The 17,676-nt window shown below is 39.5% G+C and overlaps 1 protein-coding gene across 1 annotated transcript; it reads left to right on the top strand.

Annotated features, from left to right (window-relative positions):
- Positions 1 to 13: 13 nt before the first annotated feature.
- Positions 14 to 17,190, top strand: APTX (aprataxin). Its single transcript, XM_075204628.1, has 8 exons — positions 14 to 146; positions 3,454 to 3,588; positions 5,776 to 5,822; positions 10,971 to 11,285; positions 13,152 to 13,214; positions 14,749 to 14,975; positions 15,372 to 15,475; positions 16,936 to 17,190. The coding sequence occupies exons 2-8, from the start codon at positions 3,459 to 3,461 to the stop codon at positions 17,088 to 17,090; spliced, it is 1,041 nt and encodes a 346-aa protein (XP_075060729.1). The 5' UTR covers positions 14 to 146; positions 3,454 to 3,458; the 3' UTR covers positions 17,091 to 17,190.
- The last annotated feature ends 486 nt before the right edge of the window (positions 17,191 to 17,676 follow it).

The following is a 17,676-nucleotide window of genomic DNA, read 5'->3' as shown; positions in this document are numbered from 1 at the left end:
ATGGCGCTTGGAACGCAACGTCGTGCTTGGAACGCAGCGGCAACGCGCTTCAGTGTCCACGCACTCCTGAGTTCAGCTCTAATTAGTCTTGCGGTGAAGCTAGCGCTCCTTTTCTCTGTGCTCAATCCCGAGCAGTTCAGCACTAGGTAAGAGCTCAAACAATGGGCGAAAAGATCTGCTGCGTGTGGCGTGGCAGAATGCCTGGACAGGACACCATCAACTAGGTTACTTAGCTACACTGATTGCAACGCAGTGTCAACAGCAAGACAATTTAACAGTAAATAAAAGAGGGATGTCCACAGAGTGGCTTCAGTAACAACCCCTGCAGCCTTGCCAAACCACAGGAATTTTCACAACTCCCCCAAAAAATCAAATACAAAATGAGGTACAGCAAATGGCGCTAGATGGTGTCACATCAGAGTACTGGAATATTGCAGTCACCAAAATTTAATCCAGGTCTCAATAGTATTCTATCTTCACTATTAAATAAAGACAATTTAGTACACTATTGGGGCATATTCAGTTGTTGGCACTAAAGCCAAAAGTAATGTGCCCCGCGCACTATTACGGTAATAGTGCGCGTAAATACCGTTATTAAGGTATATTTCTAAATGGATTTCAGCTCGCGGCTCAGGGAACTACAAGCTGAAATCCGGCTTAATATTACCGTAATAACGGTAATAGTTTTTCCGCAGTAAAACTCGTGCAATTCAATTGAAAAAGAGGGAACGCTGCCCCCGTGCGTTAAACACTGTGTTTGTGAGTTTTTAAGGGAGTTTTAACGTGGTCAGAAAAAAGGTTTTGAATACATTTTCATACATTAGATTGCATTACACATTGATGATATCTATGTTACAGTACTTTCTTTAGCATATTTTTTAGTTGAACTATTTTTTACCATAGAATCATCTATACCATGTTAAAACACATTACTGCATTCATATTTGTACCAAAAACATACATAAGTATAATTAATTAGTGATTTTATTTAATTTATATTTTATGGGGTTTTTTTTCAATATTTTGTCACAAGAAAATCAACTTTTACATGTTAGGCATTCGTGATAAACATAAGTTTAACTTTTTTTTCCACATTATTACATGATTTCAAATACTTTTCAGAGGTTCTTTATTTTTAACACACCCCAAAGAGGTGCCAGATAAAACAGCATATTTGCCTGTTTAACGTGCCTCGTTAAAAAACAATTGAATAGCTTTTAACGCGGCTGCCTCTCACACACCTTATACTTTCAATAGACCTTTTACTGGATCGCAAGAGGACCGTTTCATGAAAAAAACAAACAGTGAGTTAAAAATGGAATTGAATCGCGGGTAAAGTTAACCTGCTCGAAAATGAGAAAAAAAAAGCATTAAAATGACAACTAGGTCAAAAAAAAAAAAAAAAATCGCTGACAATTGAATACCCTCATATGACTAACATCTGAGAAATGGAAACAGGTACAACTGCTATAAGTTTTCATATAGTGAGTCTGGTTCAGTTGATACATTTGGTTGACCCTATATTAAGTGAGATAGCATGTCACCCTACGTTGTACACAAATTATGTTTTTTGCAGATTTCCATTTTTAACTCGTAGTACATTTGCCTGTTTGCAATAGTTGGCTTACTTGACTGATGTTAGGATGGTAAGGAATCTCTGCTAATTTTTCTCCACATCTCTGGGCCCCAAGGAAAAATGAGCGGAGATTTAAATAAAAATATTGAGGTGTCTTTCTGTTCCAGAGGCACATCATGACACTTCGCGACTAATTGAATTTGCACTTGAGTGTTGTGCTGTATCTTTTCCGATCACTGTATGCACTCTCATGCACTCTCACATATGACTTAGACCTCACTGCCCCATTGTTGACCAATGTATGTGGCTTTGCAGTTTCCAGTGTGAAAATATATTTTCATTGAAGATATTAAAGTTATTGACATCAGGCAGATGATGTGGAATGCGTGATCACATGTCACAATTAGGAGACTTCAACATAGTACGTTTAATTTGAAGTAACATTTGACACAGTTCATCTCATTTAGAGTTAGGAGCAAATCCATATACTGGAGAAAAATAATAAGCTTGTGCTCTGTATATCTCATATTATATATGGTACCAGCTGCATAGCATTATAAATGGCCATATATATATATATATATATATATATATATATATATATACACAAAACAAAAAGAAAGTTGTTGTTAGCGCTTATAATTAACACTGCAGATTTTTGTGTATCTTGCAACATGAAAACGAAGTATTAGTTCATATTTTGATCAAAACATTTAAGCCTGCATCCCAGCATCAAGGGCACCTCATTATATGCATCTGTTGGGTGTAAAATTTAAATGTGGAAAGCCAGGTGCAGTAGAATAGAGTAGCTCAGCTCCGAAAATGCAGTGTAAAAATGAAGCTAACTAGTATGTGGCGTGCCAGAGCATGCAATAATTGCCCTACATTTAAAAAAGAAATAAACTTGCACCCCTGGCAAGGCAGCTTGATTTGCTCATGTAAAAATTCTGCACCTTATCTCGCACATTGCAGAAACTTTAATTCATGCACTCATCATCTCCCGCATAGACTATTGCAATTCCTTCCTTATCGGTCTTCCCAAAATCAGACTCTTACCCCTACAGTCTATTTTGCATGCAGCGCCTAGATTGATTTTCCTTGCAAATCGTTCTTCCTTTGCTGATCCACTCTGTCAATCTCTACATTGGTTGCCTATTTTTCAACGAATCCAATATACAATTCTAATAATAACATACAAGGCCATCAACAAAATACATACATCTGCTCACTTGTCTCAAAATATCTCCCAACTTAACACCTCCGTTCTGCACAAGATCTGCAGCTCTCTTCCACTCTTATCACATCGTCACACTCCCAGTTACAGGACTTTTTTGGGGGGGGTCTGTGTCCACTCTGTGGAATTCCCTGCCTCGCACAATAAGACTTTGCACTAGACTTCATACCTTCAAGCATTGGATGAAAAGCCACCTCTTCAGGGAAGCTTCTAATATTCCTCAATCCTTTACACAGCTAACACAAGACTACAATCCTCTGACTAGCATTGCTGTGTGACTGATCATATGGCCCACTCAATACTTTTTATCTTTGCATTCTAGCTGGACCAATATGCAATATTATGCAGCACTTACCCTTGTGTATCAAACTCCCATTGTCTGTTGATTGTAAGGTTGCAACAGGGCACCCTTATTTCTCTGTCTGTATGTATTACCCAGTATTGTTTTTTACTGTTTGTTCCCATTTGTAAAGCTTTACAAAATTTGCTGGTGCTATATAAATAAATGATGATGATGATGAACATCGAATGGCCGGATATGATTTACATTTTGTGCATGGTCATAAACACAATTGTCTGTTCTAAAAATTCTAACATAAGATTATTTCTTTATTTAATTTAACGTTTCATTTTTTTTTCATAGGCACAATGCTTGAATGCTGGTTAGTGAGTAAAGAAAATACATGTCTTAGAATCAAACTACCACATGCAGAGACTGTGGTAATTGGACGAGGGCCAGAGACAAAAATAGTGGACAAAAAATGTTCCAGGCAGCAAGGTAATTTACTAGACAATAAGGTAATGACGCCTAACAATTTCTGGAAAATTGGTAATGTTAGGCAAGGAGTCTGGCCGTATAAGCTCATTATCATCAGTGTGTCAAAACACATCGTGCAATGCACACTTCTGTGCTTTTATTTTTGCTTTTTTGGTTTGTGTTTCTTCAAGTAGCAGACTATTTTATGTGTATGTGCTGTTCCTTTAACATTAACTCTATGAGGAAAGGAGCAAAGAAAAGGGTATATTTTTTTTCTTTCCTTAATACCACTGCTATCCGTCAAAAGTTGGTGATCCAACATATTCTGATTTTTATTTATTTACTTTCTGCTTATTGACTATGCAATGTTTGTTTTCAGCAGGAATCCATTTAATTAACTGTGTATATGTGAAATCATAGGATAATAAATAATTCACTGTTACATCTGTGGATTGGCTCTTCTCTGTTTTTTTTGTTTGGTTATTATTTAAACAGAACAGTTTTACTTACTAAGGGGCATATTCAATTCTCGGCGGAAACGCCGAAAATCTCGTGGTCCGCTCACGATTACCGTTATTATGGAAAAACCGCTAATACGGTGATTTACTCGCTGGATTTCAGCTATCTATTACTGTATTAACGGTAATAGTTTTTCCACGGGCGGAAAAAAAACATTTGAATATGCCCCTAAATGTCAGTACTAAATGACATTGGTACACATTTTAGCTTCATCTGTTGCAGTCTTAAATGAAATGTCCAGGTAAAGCAACTTCTTTTTTTTTTTTTTTTAATTATAGTAAGCTTGTTCTCCACACATATATCATTGTGACAGGGTGGGCTTACTCTGTCACCCTGTCTGGGGGAGGTGGTTTACCGTCAGTAAAGTGCTATTGCTGACCACTCCTACTTGCGTTTCCAAGCCACCAGACACTTCCCAACTGTGTGTGTCGACTGCTCACCATCTTGGTGCCTTCAGTTGTAAGAGTAGCCTCTGCCACCACCAGGAAACTTTATTGGCACCTAGATCCTTCATTGGAACCTGGAAGCTTACGTGTGTGTTTTGCTGCTGTAGCATATCTTTGATGGTGACTGTGGCTGGTTCCACCTGACAGCTTATTTTGGGTCTGGGCTGCAGGGTAGCAGGCAGAGTATTGGTGCAGGACACTGGGTTCAAAAGGGGACATATGGTGTACAAATTACATTGGTAGCTCTTAACAGTAGGTCGCAGGATTTCAGATATAGGTGAAATAGAGCAGGATTTAAGAAGAGTAGTGTTGGCTCTTAAAAGAGCTGTTACACTTTATTAAAAGGTAGTGACCATGGACACATAGACTAATTGATGCAGATAGAATACACTTTACTTGGGGCTTTGCAGCCCTTGTAATATAGTTTTTGCACACAGGTTGATAGGGGACAATCCAGACCCATTTCCTTTTAACCATTTTTAGGTTGGTTTACTTAACTTGCACATGAATCAGCCTTTACCTTACTCTTACCTATATTGCAGTCTGTAGCAGGGGCTGTCTTTCCCCACTATCCACATGGTGCCCAAAGTATCTTCCAGGTCAGGAGGCTAGGACCCAGACTTCGAAGCAGCAGTCCTGGTCTTTGAGCTTGTATTTGCTGCTTTGTTCCTAGGGACCTCCTGTGGACATTTGTTAGACTCCTGCTTGTCCTACCAGAAAGTGATCCAGCACTGCTGCTCTCCATACCTCATGTTGGGTACCAGGTTGCAACAGCCCAAATACCTCTTCTCTCACACTAGCTCCTGCATGGTTCATGTACACCCTGCATGGAGTTGCTGTGTTTACTTCAAGCAATGACTTCACTCCCAGCCCTTGGGAGTGGGGAAGGCAGCCTAACATTGCAGGGACCCACAAAGGCTATATTGGACACAGGGGAAGGAGGGCAACCGCTGGAACACCAGCACTCTGGTCCCCGCAAAATGGGAACTGGAGCAGCTTCATAATGCCACCAGATGCCCACATAGCGGCACACTTTAAACTAAAACATGTCCCGCGACGCTCACATATTTTAGGTTTAGTGGGGTTTTTTTGAGGCTCCATGCAGAACCAGAAGGGTAATTTATGCAATATTGTAGTTAGCCTGATTAAAAATTGGTTCTGCTTCTACACGGCACACTGTTGTAACTCATTTGGTCTCTGGGAGATATTATGTACAAATGACATCGTCTCATTTTTTTTGCAGTGCGTCTAACGTCTGATTGCAACAAAGGTTATGTGAAGGTCAAACAGGTACGTCTCTTTGCTGTATGTTCATTTTGAGGTGTAAAACCAATAACTTCAAGGTCATTTTAATGTTATTTACAATAAACATATATCAAATTTGGGTAGCTGCAATGCAAGTGACTGTTATTTAATCTGGCTTTAAGATCATTAACTGAGTTTTTAAATGTTTCTAATGTGAACAAAAATCTGAGCTATTTATTCTTTTTTCTGCCTGAAAAGCTGACTCTTTAAATGGCTGAAAATTTCAGCCTTTGGAACTAATTCACAATTCCATATTTTGTTTACAGTTTGTCTGGAAATCATACCTTTTAACATGTAATCGACATTCTCATTATATAGTATGTTAACTACAGAAATGCCCACTTATCTTCTCCTGGGCACTGAAGTAAATACACCTTTTTGAGCTCTTTTAAAAGAATGGATACGTGCTACATATATTGCTTTTCTGTGTGACTTTATTTTTTCTTGTAAATAATAGTAGATGATTGTCTATTTAATGTAGTTTATTCCATTGTTTGGCATATCGTTTATATGCTTCACATCTAATTTTGCATTTAGGATGGATGCAATCCAAATAGATTGACTTTCTTTTACCTCCACCTGGGGTACTCTGCTTACCATGGATTTGTATGAGGGAACTTGTAATAGGCACTCAAATAGTTAACTTTCCTGCTGACATGACATGCTGTATCTCCTCTGCAACCCTGTTTGAACTTCAGTGTATGTTTGAGTGCCAGACAGTAGGACTTCTGGCATGCTGTGCTGTAGCCATTTCCTTTTTAAATGTTAATTAATACCTTTTTAGAAGGTGTATGTGCTATAGGCAGCACAGCTTATGTAGGTTTTCCAGCATGATGTACCGGAGCGCAGCAGCCACGGACAAGAGAACTCTTCTGCAGGGATGTTTCTGGTAAGGGGACTGCTGTTACCCTGGCCGTTCAGACACCAGCGCTGCCTTCTGGCAGTGAGCGCCACATTTCTGTATGCCAGACGCCATTTTGGAATATACCGCGTGTCTGCTGCATTGGAGGGGGCACTTGACTCGGACCAAAAATGGAGCAGCTGCTATTGGAAAGCCTATAGATAAGAGGCCAGTAGGGCTATGCTAACAAAAGCCCGCATTTTGCCTGTATGCATCGGGCTGCCTGAGAGGGGAGGGAGCTATTGTATTTCCTAGGTACCAACCCAGGAAATACAAGGGAGACACCTATGTACAGTCAAAGGACTGGAGAAAAGGCTACATTCTGCCTCTATTTCTAGACAGGTGGCAGGTAATGGGGGCAAATCATTACCTTGTTATATTTCAGATAAGGTAAAAGCTTCCCAGTGGATCTATGTATGCTATTGTTTTGGAGTAAACTTTGTGCCACATAAACACTAAAATACAAAGTATACACTGGGACATATGTGTCATGGGTGTATGTATAGATGTATGTAATGTTTTTGGGAGGTACTGTGGGGTAATTCACAGACAAAACCATATCCTCTAGAAAGTTATTTTTATTTCCTTTTCTTTAAAAAAAAAAAAAAAAAAAAAGTTTTCTTTTCTATTTGAGCTGTTACCTTCTGCTTCTATACTACGCAGGCTGGTAATAGGGGGAACATATTACCTTGTTATATAACAATGTCAGGCAAGGGTAAGATACCCCAGACTAAATATTAAACCTGCTCCAAATGTAAAGTAAAGCTTCCTAGTGGACAGTCGTACACAGGGGCGGACTGTGGTGCGGGGGCCTGGGGTGAACAGGCGCAGGGTTCTGCGCCACAGCAGTTGGAGGAACCGGCATGGGCGGTCACGCTGGTGCAGTAGGTGTCCGCACTGACTCAAATGCTTGCCTGTCTTGCGGAGATCCCAGCATTCGCTGTGGTACTCCCCCCGGCTCCCTCCCCTTTAGCCCCTTCTGCTGCAGCATTGCCATCTGCAGCAGGGCTTGATCTTAACCTGAGCCTTGGTAGTCAGGCATTCACCTCTTGTTTCAGAGGCCCCTCTCGGAGAGCCTGCACGGTCCATGTCCTTAGTTAAAGGCCTGGACCGGTTCTATCGGTTTCTGGACACTCCCAGAACCCAAGCACGATGCTGCAAGTGTCATGGGTCTACTCATCCTCTCTTCACACTTTCTGGTTCAGAGGAGTCTTTGGTGGAGGAAGGTGAAAAACAAAAAGATCGTAAGAACAGGAAGGTATCCTGTTCTGAAGGAGTCAGATGTTAGATGCAGCCTTGAGAGTCATAGATCTCTCTGACAAACAACTAAATTCTGAACGTATTGGCCTCTTAAGCAAGGGATTATCCTTCTCACCTTTATAAGAAAATGAATCAAAAGGATTTGACACTTTTTTCCAGAAAACTCCTAAAGAAGATTTCTGAAAATAAAAAGTCTGAAGCAGCACAATCAATGGATACCACTTTAGGAAATAAACAATATTAATCCCCAGATAACAAATCTGGTAAACTCATAATTGACTACTAATCTATGGGCTCAATAAATATTATTCCAGATCATTAATACTGCCAGATAAAAAACTATATTACATGAAGGTGTTTATAATTAAAGAATTGTGAGATCACAAAGCTATTGCAGCTGGGTCTGCATCTTAATTATCACAAATCAATATATATTCAGTCTTTGTTTTTATTTTCGTTATATGTATGAAACTATAAAAAGAAAATAATTTTTAATATGTTCCAATAAAGTTTGTTTTTAATAAGTTATAGTATCCCGTAGTGGCTCAATATATACTTATTTTTCTCTTTTGTTGGACAATGTATTTGGGTGCACCCCTTAGTGATACTAAAATTACAGAATTTTTTAATTCAACTACATAATTAGTAAAATAGGGGATGTGTTATAACTGAAATTCAAACTAATAACTTGGTGCCGTTAACCTCTCTATGAACCTTCAGGGAGTCAGGGCATTGAGGATCTGGTACTGGCAGTTTGCCAGACATTGAATCTATTGGATCTAGAGGAACCTCGGTCAGACCTAGGCCTCTTTAAGCGCAGGAAACGTCATGTTGTCTGTTTTTCGGCATCAGTGGAACTTGCTGAGTCAGCTTGGAAGCAGCCAGATCATAAGTTTGTTATACCACGCAGATTTCCAGTCCTATATCCTCTGGAGGCATTAGAAACTGCCTGCTGGGGATAGGTTCCAAAGGTGGATATGCCAGTGGCCAGACTGGTCCACCATACTACTCTTCCAGTGCCGGGTTCTTCTGCACTCCCTGACACCACTGACCGCAGGGTGGAGAGTTTTCTTAAATCCACCTTCCTGGCGGCAGGTGCCTCACTAAACCCTATGCTGTCTTCAGCGTGGGTCGCTGGGGCAATGGAGACCTGGGCTGACCAGCTAGTAGCAGGTTTACAAGACTCAGATTTTCTGATTGGTGAGAGGCCAGACCATTAAGAGCAGGTCCTCTGTGGCCAGAGGTCATTCCCAGAGTGGTAGAGCCCTACAACATCCAGACCCCAGGCTGATGGACCCTTCGCCTCTCCGTGACTGCAGGGGTAGGGGGGTGTCTGCTGTGGGTCACAATTCTTAGAGCGGCGTCCTCACAGAACTTGAGAGGTGTGATCATTCAGGGGGTCAAAATAGCTGTTGTTCTAGGGTCACCCCCCCATTGTTCTTTTCACATAACAATGACACTAAATTGAAGCCAGGCTGTCACTATGCTTCTTTCAGCAGGTCATTTGCCGAATATGACCGGGAGAAGGTTCTTTTCACTCCCTTAACCCGTCAAACCTCTCCTCAAGAGATGGCTGGGCATGAAAGTTTACGCTCTTCAGATACAAATCCCCTGGGGGGGTGGGGGGGGTGGCTTAGTCTCGCTACTTCCTGAAGGGCTCCTTCAGCAGGCAGAGGAACTTTCCATCCCTTAGGGAGTCCCAGAAGTTGCTGGCCTTTGTAGGGCAGTTTCTAGTGAGCCTCAGGGTTCCTGATTGGCCCAGACACATCCGGTCCACAGACATTCTAAGCAGGGTAGCAGTTCAAAAAAGGTTTCTGCTCCGTTGAGGCGACCTGTTGTGGCTGGGCCTGGTTCTTTTTCAGCATCTACCTCTGTGGGTTTTGATGGCATGGTCTTTGAGGCCAAACTCTGGCGATCCAGAGGGCTTTCCTCCAGAGTGGTAGCACCATACTGCGAGCCAGGAAACCGACCTCAGCTCGCATTTATTACAGAGTGTGGCATACCCAACATTAAGTGGTGCGAACGAAGACTCTGCCACTCGACTAATTTTCATCTTTCCAGTATCCTAGCCTTTCTCCAAGATGGTTTGGATGAAGGTCTGTGACTTGGGTCCTGAAAGGTCCAGTTGTCGGCCTTATCTATCTTTTTCCAGCTGAAATTAGCTGATATTCCGGAAATAAGAACCTTCCTTCAAAGTGTCCTGTATATACAGCCCCTTATGTTACGCCTACGGATCCCTGGACCTAAATTTGGTTCTGACCATGCTGCAGAAGTCCCCCTTTGAACCAATGGGTTCAACGGAGCAGGGCTGGCCGGCTCCGAAGTAGACCATCGCTTGGTAGATTACGTCCACAATCAAACAAGCCTGTTTCCGTTACGATCGGCCTTCCGCCCATTCCACCCGCTCAGTGGGGCTTTTTGGGCTGCGCATAACGGGGTCTCGGCAGATCAGCTCTGCTGGGCGGCCACCTGGTCCTCTGTCCATACCTTCACTAGTTTTTATCAATTTAATGTGTTTGCATCCCCGGACGCAAGTTTCGGCCGCACAGTGCTGCAGACCGGACTGTGAGAGCGGTCCCTCACTTAGGGGGTCCGTCCCCATGGTAAGCAGGGTCCCTCAGGTGGAGGTAGGAGAAAAGAGGATTTTATACTCGTGTTAAATCCATTCTTTAATGTTGAGGAAAACCTTAAGGGGGGACATTTATGAAGATTGTGCAGAAAAATGTGTTTCCCATAGCAACCAATCAAATTCTGTAATTTTCAAAATACTATTTAGAAAGTGAAAGGAAAAATCTAACTGGCTTCAATGAGGTCACAGAACTTTTTTTCTTCTGTTATCTTTTGAAACAGTTCTCATAAATGTTTCTGAGTCTTGTAGTAATCTGTTTCCCATTTTTTATAGCATATATTCATTACAAGAAAGCATAAATAAAATAGTTTAACAATAATCAGAATTTTAATGTCTTGTTTAGATCGGAACTAATCCAACCAGTGTTGACTCAGTGGATATCGGTAAAGATCAAGAAGCGAAGTTGTCTCCTGGCCATGTTTTATATATGGTCGATAAGCTATTCCCTTACACGGTAGAGTTTGCCAAAAAACCAGAAGACTCCGACTCAAAACCACTCCAGCAGAAAAACAGTGCCAGGAAGAGGTCACATGAGAGTTCTCTAAATGTGAGCATGGAAATCTTGTCAAAGTGCACAAAACTGCAATCTGATGATGTGCTAAACTGCAGTAAGAGTGTGGATAACGCCAGTGCTGAAAAGAAACAACATGGTTCCGAGGTATGCAATGCCAAGGTTTATGTTACAGATGGTTTAAGAAAAAAACAGCCTTTACCATAGGTTTATTCTGGATAATTTAAGAAAAATCAATAGACAGAGAGAGATGGTAATAAGGAAATATGTATTTAGTGCTTTTAGTCTAGACCAAAAAACATCTACCAGTTGCTGTGAATTAATGTCTTAGTAGAGCTCAAAAGGAGAACGAAAATAGATTTTGCTTATATTTGCTTGTATTTTTGTAATGTAATGAAGTTGAGACAAGAGATGATTGGGGCATCAGTATCGTTATGCTTTAGGGGTAGACCCTATGAATAAAGAGCCCATGATCCTTTATCTACTCCACTGCGTAAGACAAGACCTGCAGCATTCACAAATACCCATGGAAAAAGGGGGACCAAAGTGATTCCTGAACAATTTTTTCTAGGTTAACCAGTGGAAGAAAACTCACTTTTTCCCAACAAGGGTCTAGTTTTAATTGAATATCCTATGGTTTCATTATACACTGCATTGAAAAAAATACTTCCTTTAGAGTAATTTGGACATGAAAAATCTGCCAAGGATGCAGATGAAATATAGTATACATAAAGGAAAGGGTTATCTAACTGGACTGCAATATCATAAATGTTTCACATTATTGGGATAAACTGGACCAATGGTACAGTACTAGGCATCAAACAATTGGTTAATATGTTGCATATAGATATAAGAAAAGGTTCATACATTTTTTTTTGGACAATTTGTTGTTTTCATAAACCACACTTAAAATCTGGATCGTAGATATGCAACAGGATATAATTTGTAAATATTTAAAAAAACAAAAGCTTCGGGAATGACTATGCTTTATTATTAAACATTGACAAAAGCTAAAAATACAGTGGAATTGTTTACGGTGGAAAACATTTGCGTTAAAACTGCCTAATTTTACAAAAATGCTTTTACTATCGGTACAAATTTTTGTGATAAACCTTTACTCCCGAGTCATAACCAGTAACCTGGTGTCCCCAATTACGATTAGAGAATAAAAGGTTTCAATATTGGAAAAGCAATAGTTTTATATTTCCTGACAGAGCTACCAAATTTCCATTTCTGTTACTAAAGCTTTTCTCACTCCTGTACCACAAGTCTGTTAGGTTACAATTGATCCTGTCATTTCTACCTATTTATGTGTTTAAAATATACATAGCATAACAAAGATGCAAATATTCCAATTCCTCCTTCTCCACCAGTACTTCACTAACCAACTTACCCTATCACTAAGCTGGCATAATTTCAGTAATTTTGAATATGTATGTGTATGTATATCATATAAGTTCTCATAAGTAACTGATTTACTAATGTCACTAGCCTGGCTACATAGTTCTGTGTGGATTCAGTTGAAAATTCTGATTCTTTTAAGTCTTAAACAATGCTGCTACTTCCTGCATATACCTCCCCCCTCCACTATCTCGCCTGTTTCTTTGATCTGCCAAGGTCTAATGCTGACCACATACATTCCAGTTGCTGAATGATAAGATCTGTAGGTAGTTTAACCTTTTAAATTATGCAGGCTACATAAAAAGTACTTTCTTTAATGCATGGAAACAAGGCAGAGGTGAAAAGCCATGCATTAAAGTAAGTACTTGTATTACAATGTTGGCTTTGAACATGTGCCTTGCAATCGCGTTTTATCACTCTTGCCCTATCCAAATGTTAATAAGATGTCTCTAATTTTCTATCATGTCTTGTTACCTTTGAGTTTGTGCATTGACTTGCTTATTTGTTACCATGAAACACTAGCACGACGAGTGCATTGATTTATTATTATTCACGTAGTTGTGGAACCTTCTGTGCATTTTGTACTCATGTATAAATTTGTTTATTGCCTAGATTAAAAACCAAGGACACTGGAGTCAAGGGCTAAAGGCTTCCATGCAGGATCCAAATATGCAGGTGCAACTGAATTCTATAATACAATAATCTTGTAATAATTTACTGTTGATTATATATGACCTACAGTGAAATATAAAGTAAAAAGTTCCATGACACATAAAACAATAAGCCATAGGCCCAGTGTTGTCATAAAGGGCTTTTAAGTGACTTCTAATATCCTTTATAAGTAGGGAATTGGACATTATTACCATCAGTACATGAGTATTGATTTGTAAAGAAAATAAATATCTTCGTATTGTTATCATTGTACTCAATTACTTATTCAGTATATATTTGCTAAAAGGAGAAAGGCAAGCTGTCACAGAGCTGCACTGTAGAAACAGTATGTGGCTTTCTTTGTCAGCTTGGATATTGGTTGTGAGGCCGATTTGCAGATTCTTGATTTTTCTTGTTGGGTGCAACCCTGGGTGTTTTGAGGCCAGTGTAGTCTCTGACTTCAGAATGGAAGAGTGAGTAATAGATAGATAGATACTGTATATATCAGCACGGTGGCAGCACGGTGGCAAAGTGGTAGCACTTCTGCCTCACAGCGCTGGGGTCATGAGTTCAATTCCCGACCATGGCCTTATCTGTGTGGAGTTTGTATGTTCTCCCTGTGTTTGCGTGGGTTTCCTCCGGGTGCTCCGGTTTCCTCCCACACTCCAAAAACATACTAGTAGGTTAATTGGTTGCTATCAAAATTGACCCTAGTCTCTACCTGTCTGACTGTATGTGTGTATGTGTGTGAGTGCGTGTCTATATCAGGGAATTTAGACTGTAAGCTCCAATGGGGCAGGGACAGATGTGAATGAGTTCTCTGTACAGCGCTGCGGAATCAGTGGCGCTATATAAATAAATGATGATGATGATGATGATGTATATAGTAAATTATCTTTGTTACTGTTTCACATCACTAGTCAACATTGATAAGGGGATATTTGAGATTGGTTTGTACATCTATTCACACCCTTCTGTATTATATTGTATATTGGTGAGTAGCCTTCTCAAGTTAAATTATGGGCTTAAATATAATGAAGTGATTTAATAAACTTCAAGATACAGTATTGCATTTAGTATTAAACGTTTTGTATGCAAAGTAATAACACGTCACTGTATAACAATATTTGAAGTCCAAAGACTTTTCAAATGGTCATTCGTTGGTGATGTTAGGATATGTAGTAGAGGGAATATGGTCACTTGGAAGCCGCGCTATTAGGATATTTGGCAAGCTATTTTGGGGTTCCCTCTCATGGGGGAATGGAGAGGGCAGTATTTTTTTTTCTCCTGTCTTGTGCAGCATATACTTTATTAATAAAACAACACATTTCACTAAGGATGAAATATGGCACTACAGTGTAGTTTTGCAGGGAAAGGATTATAGTGAACTGCCTAAAATGACTTGTGGGTGCATAGTTTAAGAACCTTATATAATAAACTACTCAATGGAATCATTACCTGTTCTAGCTACGCTGAAATAATATTATATACAAATGCCTATAAAAATATTAAAGTGCTTACAGCACTGAAAAATTTAATTTATCTCTCTTTAATATAGGTCTTCAAAGATGATAAAGTTGTGGTGATTAAGGACAAATACCCCAAAGCACGTTACCATTGGCTGGTTTTACCATGGGAATCAATCTCCAGCCTGAAGGTGTTGCGAGCAGAACATATAGAGTTATTACAGCACATGCATTCAGTGGGGGAGAAGATTGCACAACAGCATTCAACTCTCAGCAGAGCACAATTTAGATTAGGTTACCATGCTATTCCAAGCATGAGGTGAGATATCCATAGATAGTTATGGTTTTTTCATAGCAGCTTAGAAAGAGATATTCAGTCAGCCCTTATGGAATTTAAAACACCAAAATATTTGGTCTATTTAATATAGACTTTAGACTAATATTGTAATTGTATGTGTTTTACTGCATTCACTCTAGCCAATGTTTAGTTATAAGAGTAATGTATTACTTTACCTCTTTGCTCTCTAAAAATGCCTGTACCAGTTGGAGCACTTAAACACATTAACTGCTAATAGCAACAATTACAGTTTAAATTTGTTTGTACTGCAATTTACAAAGCTGCAATAACAGAGGAGTTACTTCATAACTGTAACTTAATGCTACTTTCTAAACATTTTTTTCTTGGTGTATGTACTTATTTTGTTTATTGTTGTAGCCATGTTCATTTACATGTCATCAGTCAAGATTTTGATTCTCCTTGCCTTAAAAACAAGAAACACTGGAACTCTTTCACTACTGACTATTTTTTAGATTCTGAAGGTAAGACCTGCCAGTTTTCATAAAAGTAAAATAAAAATCTAGCCTATTAGATTAGATGGTTAGTAGATAGTGTACATTTAAAAACCCATTAGCGTTTTAAACAGGGCTGATGAAAGAAAAGGATTGTGCATCCACCACCAACATAGTCAAGTAATTTAAAAGCACGAGTGACTTACAGCAATTACCTAGTTATGAAAGAAATTTTCATATTTCATAGTGTCTTCCATGCACTCCTTGTACCCACTGATTGCAGGTTTCACGTACTTAAAAATTCAAGGCACTATAAATGTCAGTAATTTACTCAATGTTGTGACATACATATATAGAAATATTGTGTGTGTGATAGGGTAGGAGCTGCACTATTTTTCAGTGCCATCTACTCCTATCATGGGACCATCTCCCAGTATGATGCCAGACTTAGCTGCACTTACTCTCCACTACCTAGTGTTTGCTCTGAATAGCTGCATTTACCATTACTCAAGCACTGGTATTTGAGTTTTTGAAGCCTGGGGATGTATTGTTTTCTGGAAACCGGAAGGCAACCATGACCTGTTTTATACGTAATAGGGTTCATTTTCAAACTAGTAAATGTAGCTCCATAGCTCTCTTTATTATGCATAAAAGCACTTATTGATTAGCACATACCTCTTCCTGGTTTAGGTAGTCCTCATGCAAGTGGTTTCTGTGACAGTTTGTGGGACTACAGGTTTAGACAGAATTACAAATGATGGAAAATATAAAAATAACAATGAAAGTCTTGACTACTAACACTTTACGACTGCAATGTGAGTTCATAAAATAGAGTGTTTGAGCTTAATTTACATATTTAATAATTGAGTGAACTGAACAGTAGGACTTTATTACGTGTCACTTTTATACATTTGCATATTCTTGTTGTATTCATAGAACTATCTCATCCAGAAACACTAATTTTTGCATGTGGGGGCTATATGAGGTTCAATTGTGCACGTAAACTTATAATTCGCAAGAAACACCTCATCTGCACAGTTCCGTAAGCCTTTCCCATATGACAATGCAAAGTTATGCACCAACCCAGACAGCTGACTCGCATCTTGACCTGCTAATTCATGCCCTTCTCAGATAAGTCTGTGCAAAAATAGATACACAATGACACAAAGGCACTGCAGCCCCACATTTTTGCAGCTTTATAAATTACTTTTTGTACTACAGGGTGCCCTGACAGTGACGCCTAAACTAGCTCTCCAGTAAATGTGATTGGTGAATAGCAAGGACTAAAGTGGTAGGCAGGCTGGGAGCTTTAAACACATCATGATGTCAGAATTGTTCCACATATAGCAACATCGTTCTTAGTTTCTTCCATACAAATTGTATTCAAAAGTGTGTTATATATATACATAATTCTCCATTTGATCTCAATGTTTCACAAGTCTCATTTCTGTAAATATACATGTTCATATATTTGTTTTTTCTCCCCCTAGACGTGATTGACATGATAAAATTAAGAGGAAAGGTTACAGTGAAAGATGGAGTCTCTGAGCTTCTGAAATCTTCTCTTCAGTGTAATGTGTGCAGATTGCCTCAAGCCACCATCCCCCAGTTAAAGGGACATCTGAAGAAGCACTGGACTTCATAGCATTGTAGCATTTGTAAAATGTGGATGTATATATTACTGTACACTTAGTCAATCTGTTACTTTGTGTCTTCCTTGCATTAAAATGTTTGTTGTTTTCCTTTATTGTGTTACGTTTCCAATACCGACCCTCTTTAAAGTGAAAAATTGATATTAACTTTAGTCCTATTATGGGAGGTGTGGACCAAAGCTGATCCTAGGTTCCAGGTGTCATGCAGATTTATCTCTCTCCAGCGAGGACATGGTATAATGGGAGTCACAGCCTAGGGTGGATGTCCCAATTGTGTGGTTGTCTAATGCTACCCTCATTCTGATTCTGACTGCTGCAGCCCTTAGGGATAGCATAGATAAGAATATCGAAGCCACCCTTATGTATGTTTACATTGCGGTGGGGGCCTTCCTCAGACCTATCTTAACTTTGGCTTGGGTCAATAAAGCAGTTGAGAAGTGGTGGGAGCAACTGGCGTAATGTTTTCTGTCAGATTTGCAAACTTGATTGAGCACATCAATGAGGCATCCAAATAAGTGGAAAATGTTGCTTTGGATGCTGGGCTCATTGGGGATAGGATCTCAGCCTCTGCAGTCTCGA

This window comes from Mixophyes fleayi, chromosome 1 (genome assembly GCF_038048845.1).
Source record: "Mixophyes fleayi isolate aMixFle1 chromosome 1, aMixFle1.hap1, whole genome shotgun sequence".
Taxonomy (NCBI): domain Eukaryota; kingdom Metazoa; phylum Chordata; class Amphibia; order Anura; family Limnodynastidae; genus Mixophyes; species Mixophyes fleayi.
The sequence above is the reverse complement of the archived record's forward strand: the minus strand, read 5'-3'. Positions and strand labels throughout refer to the sequence as shown.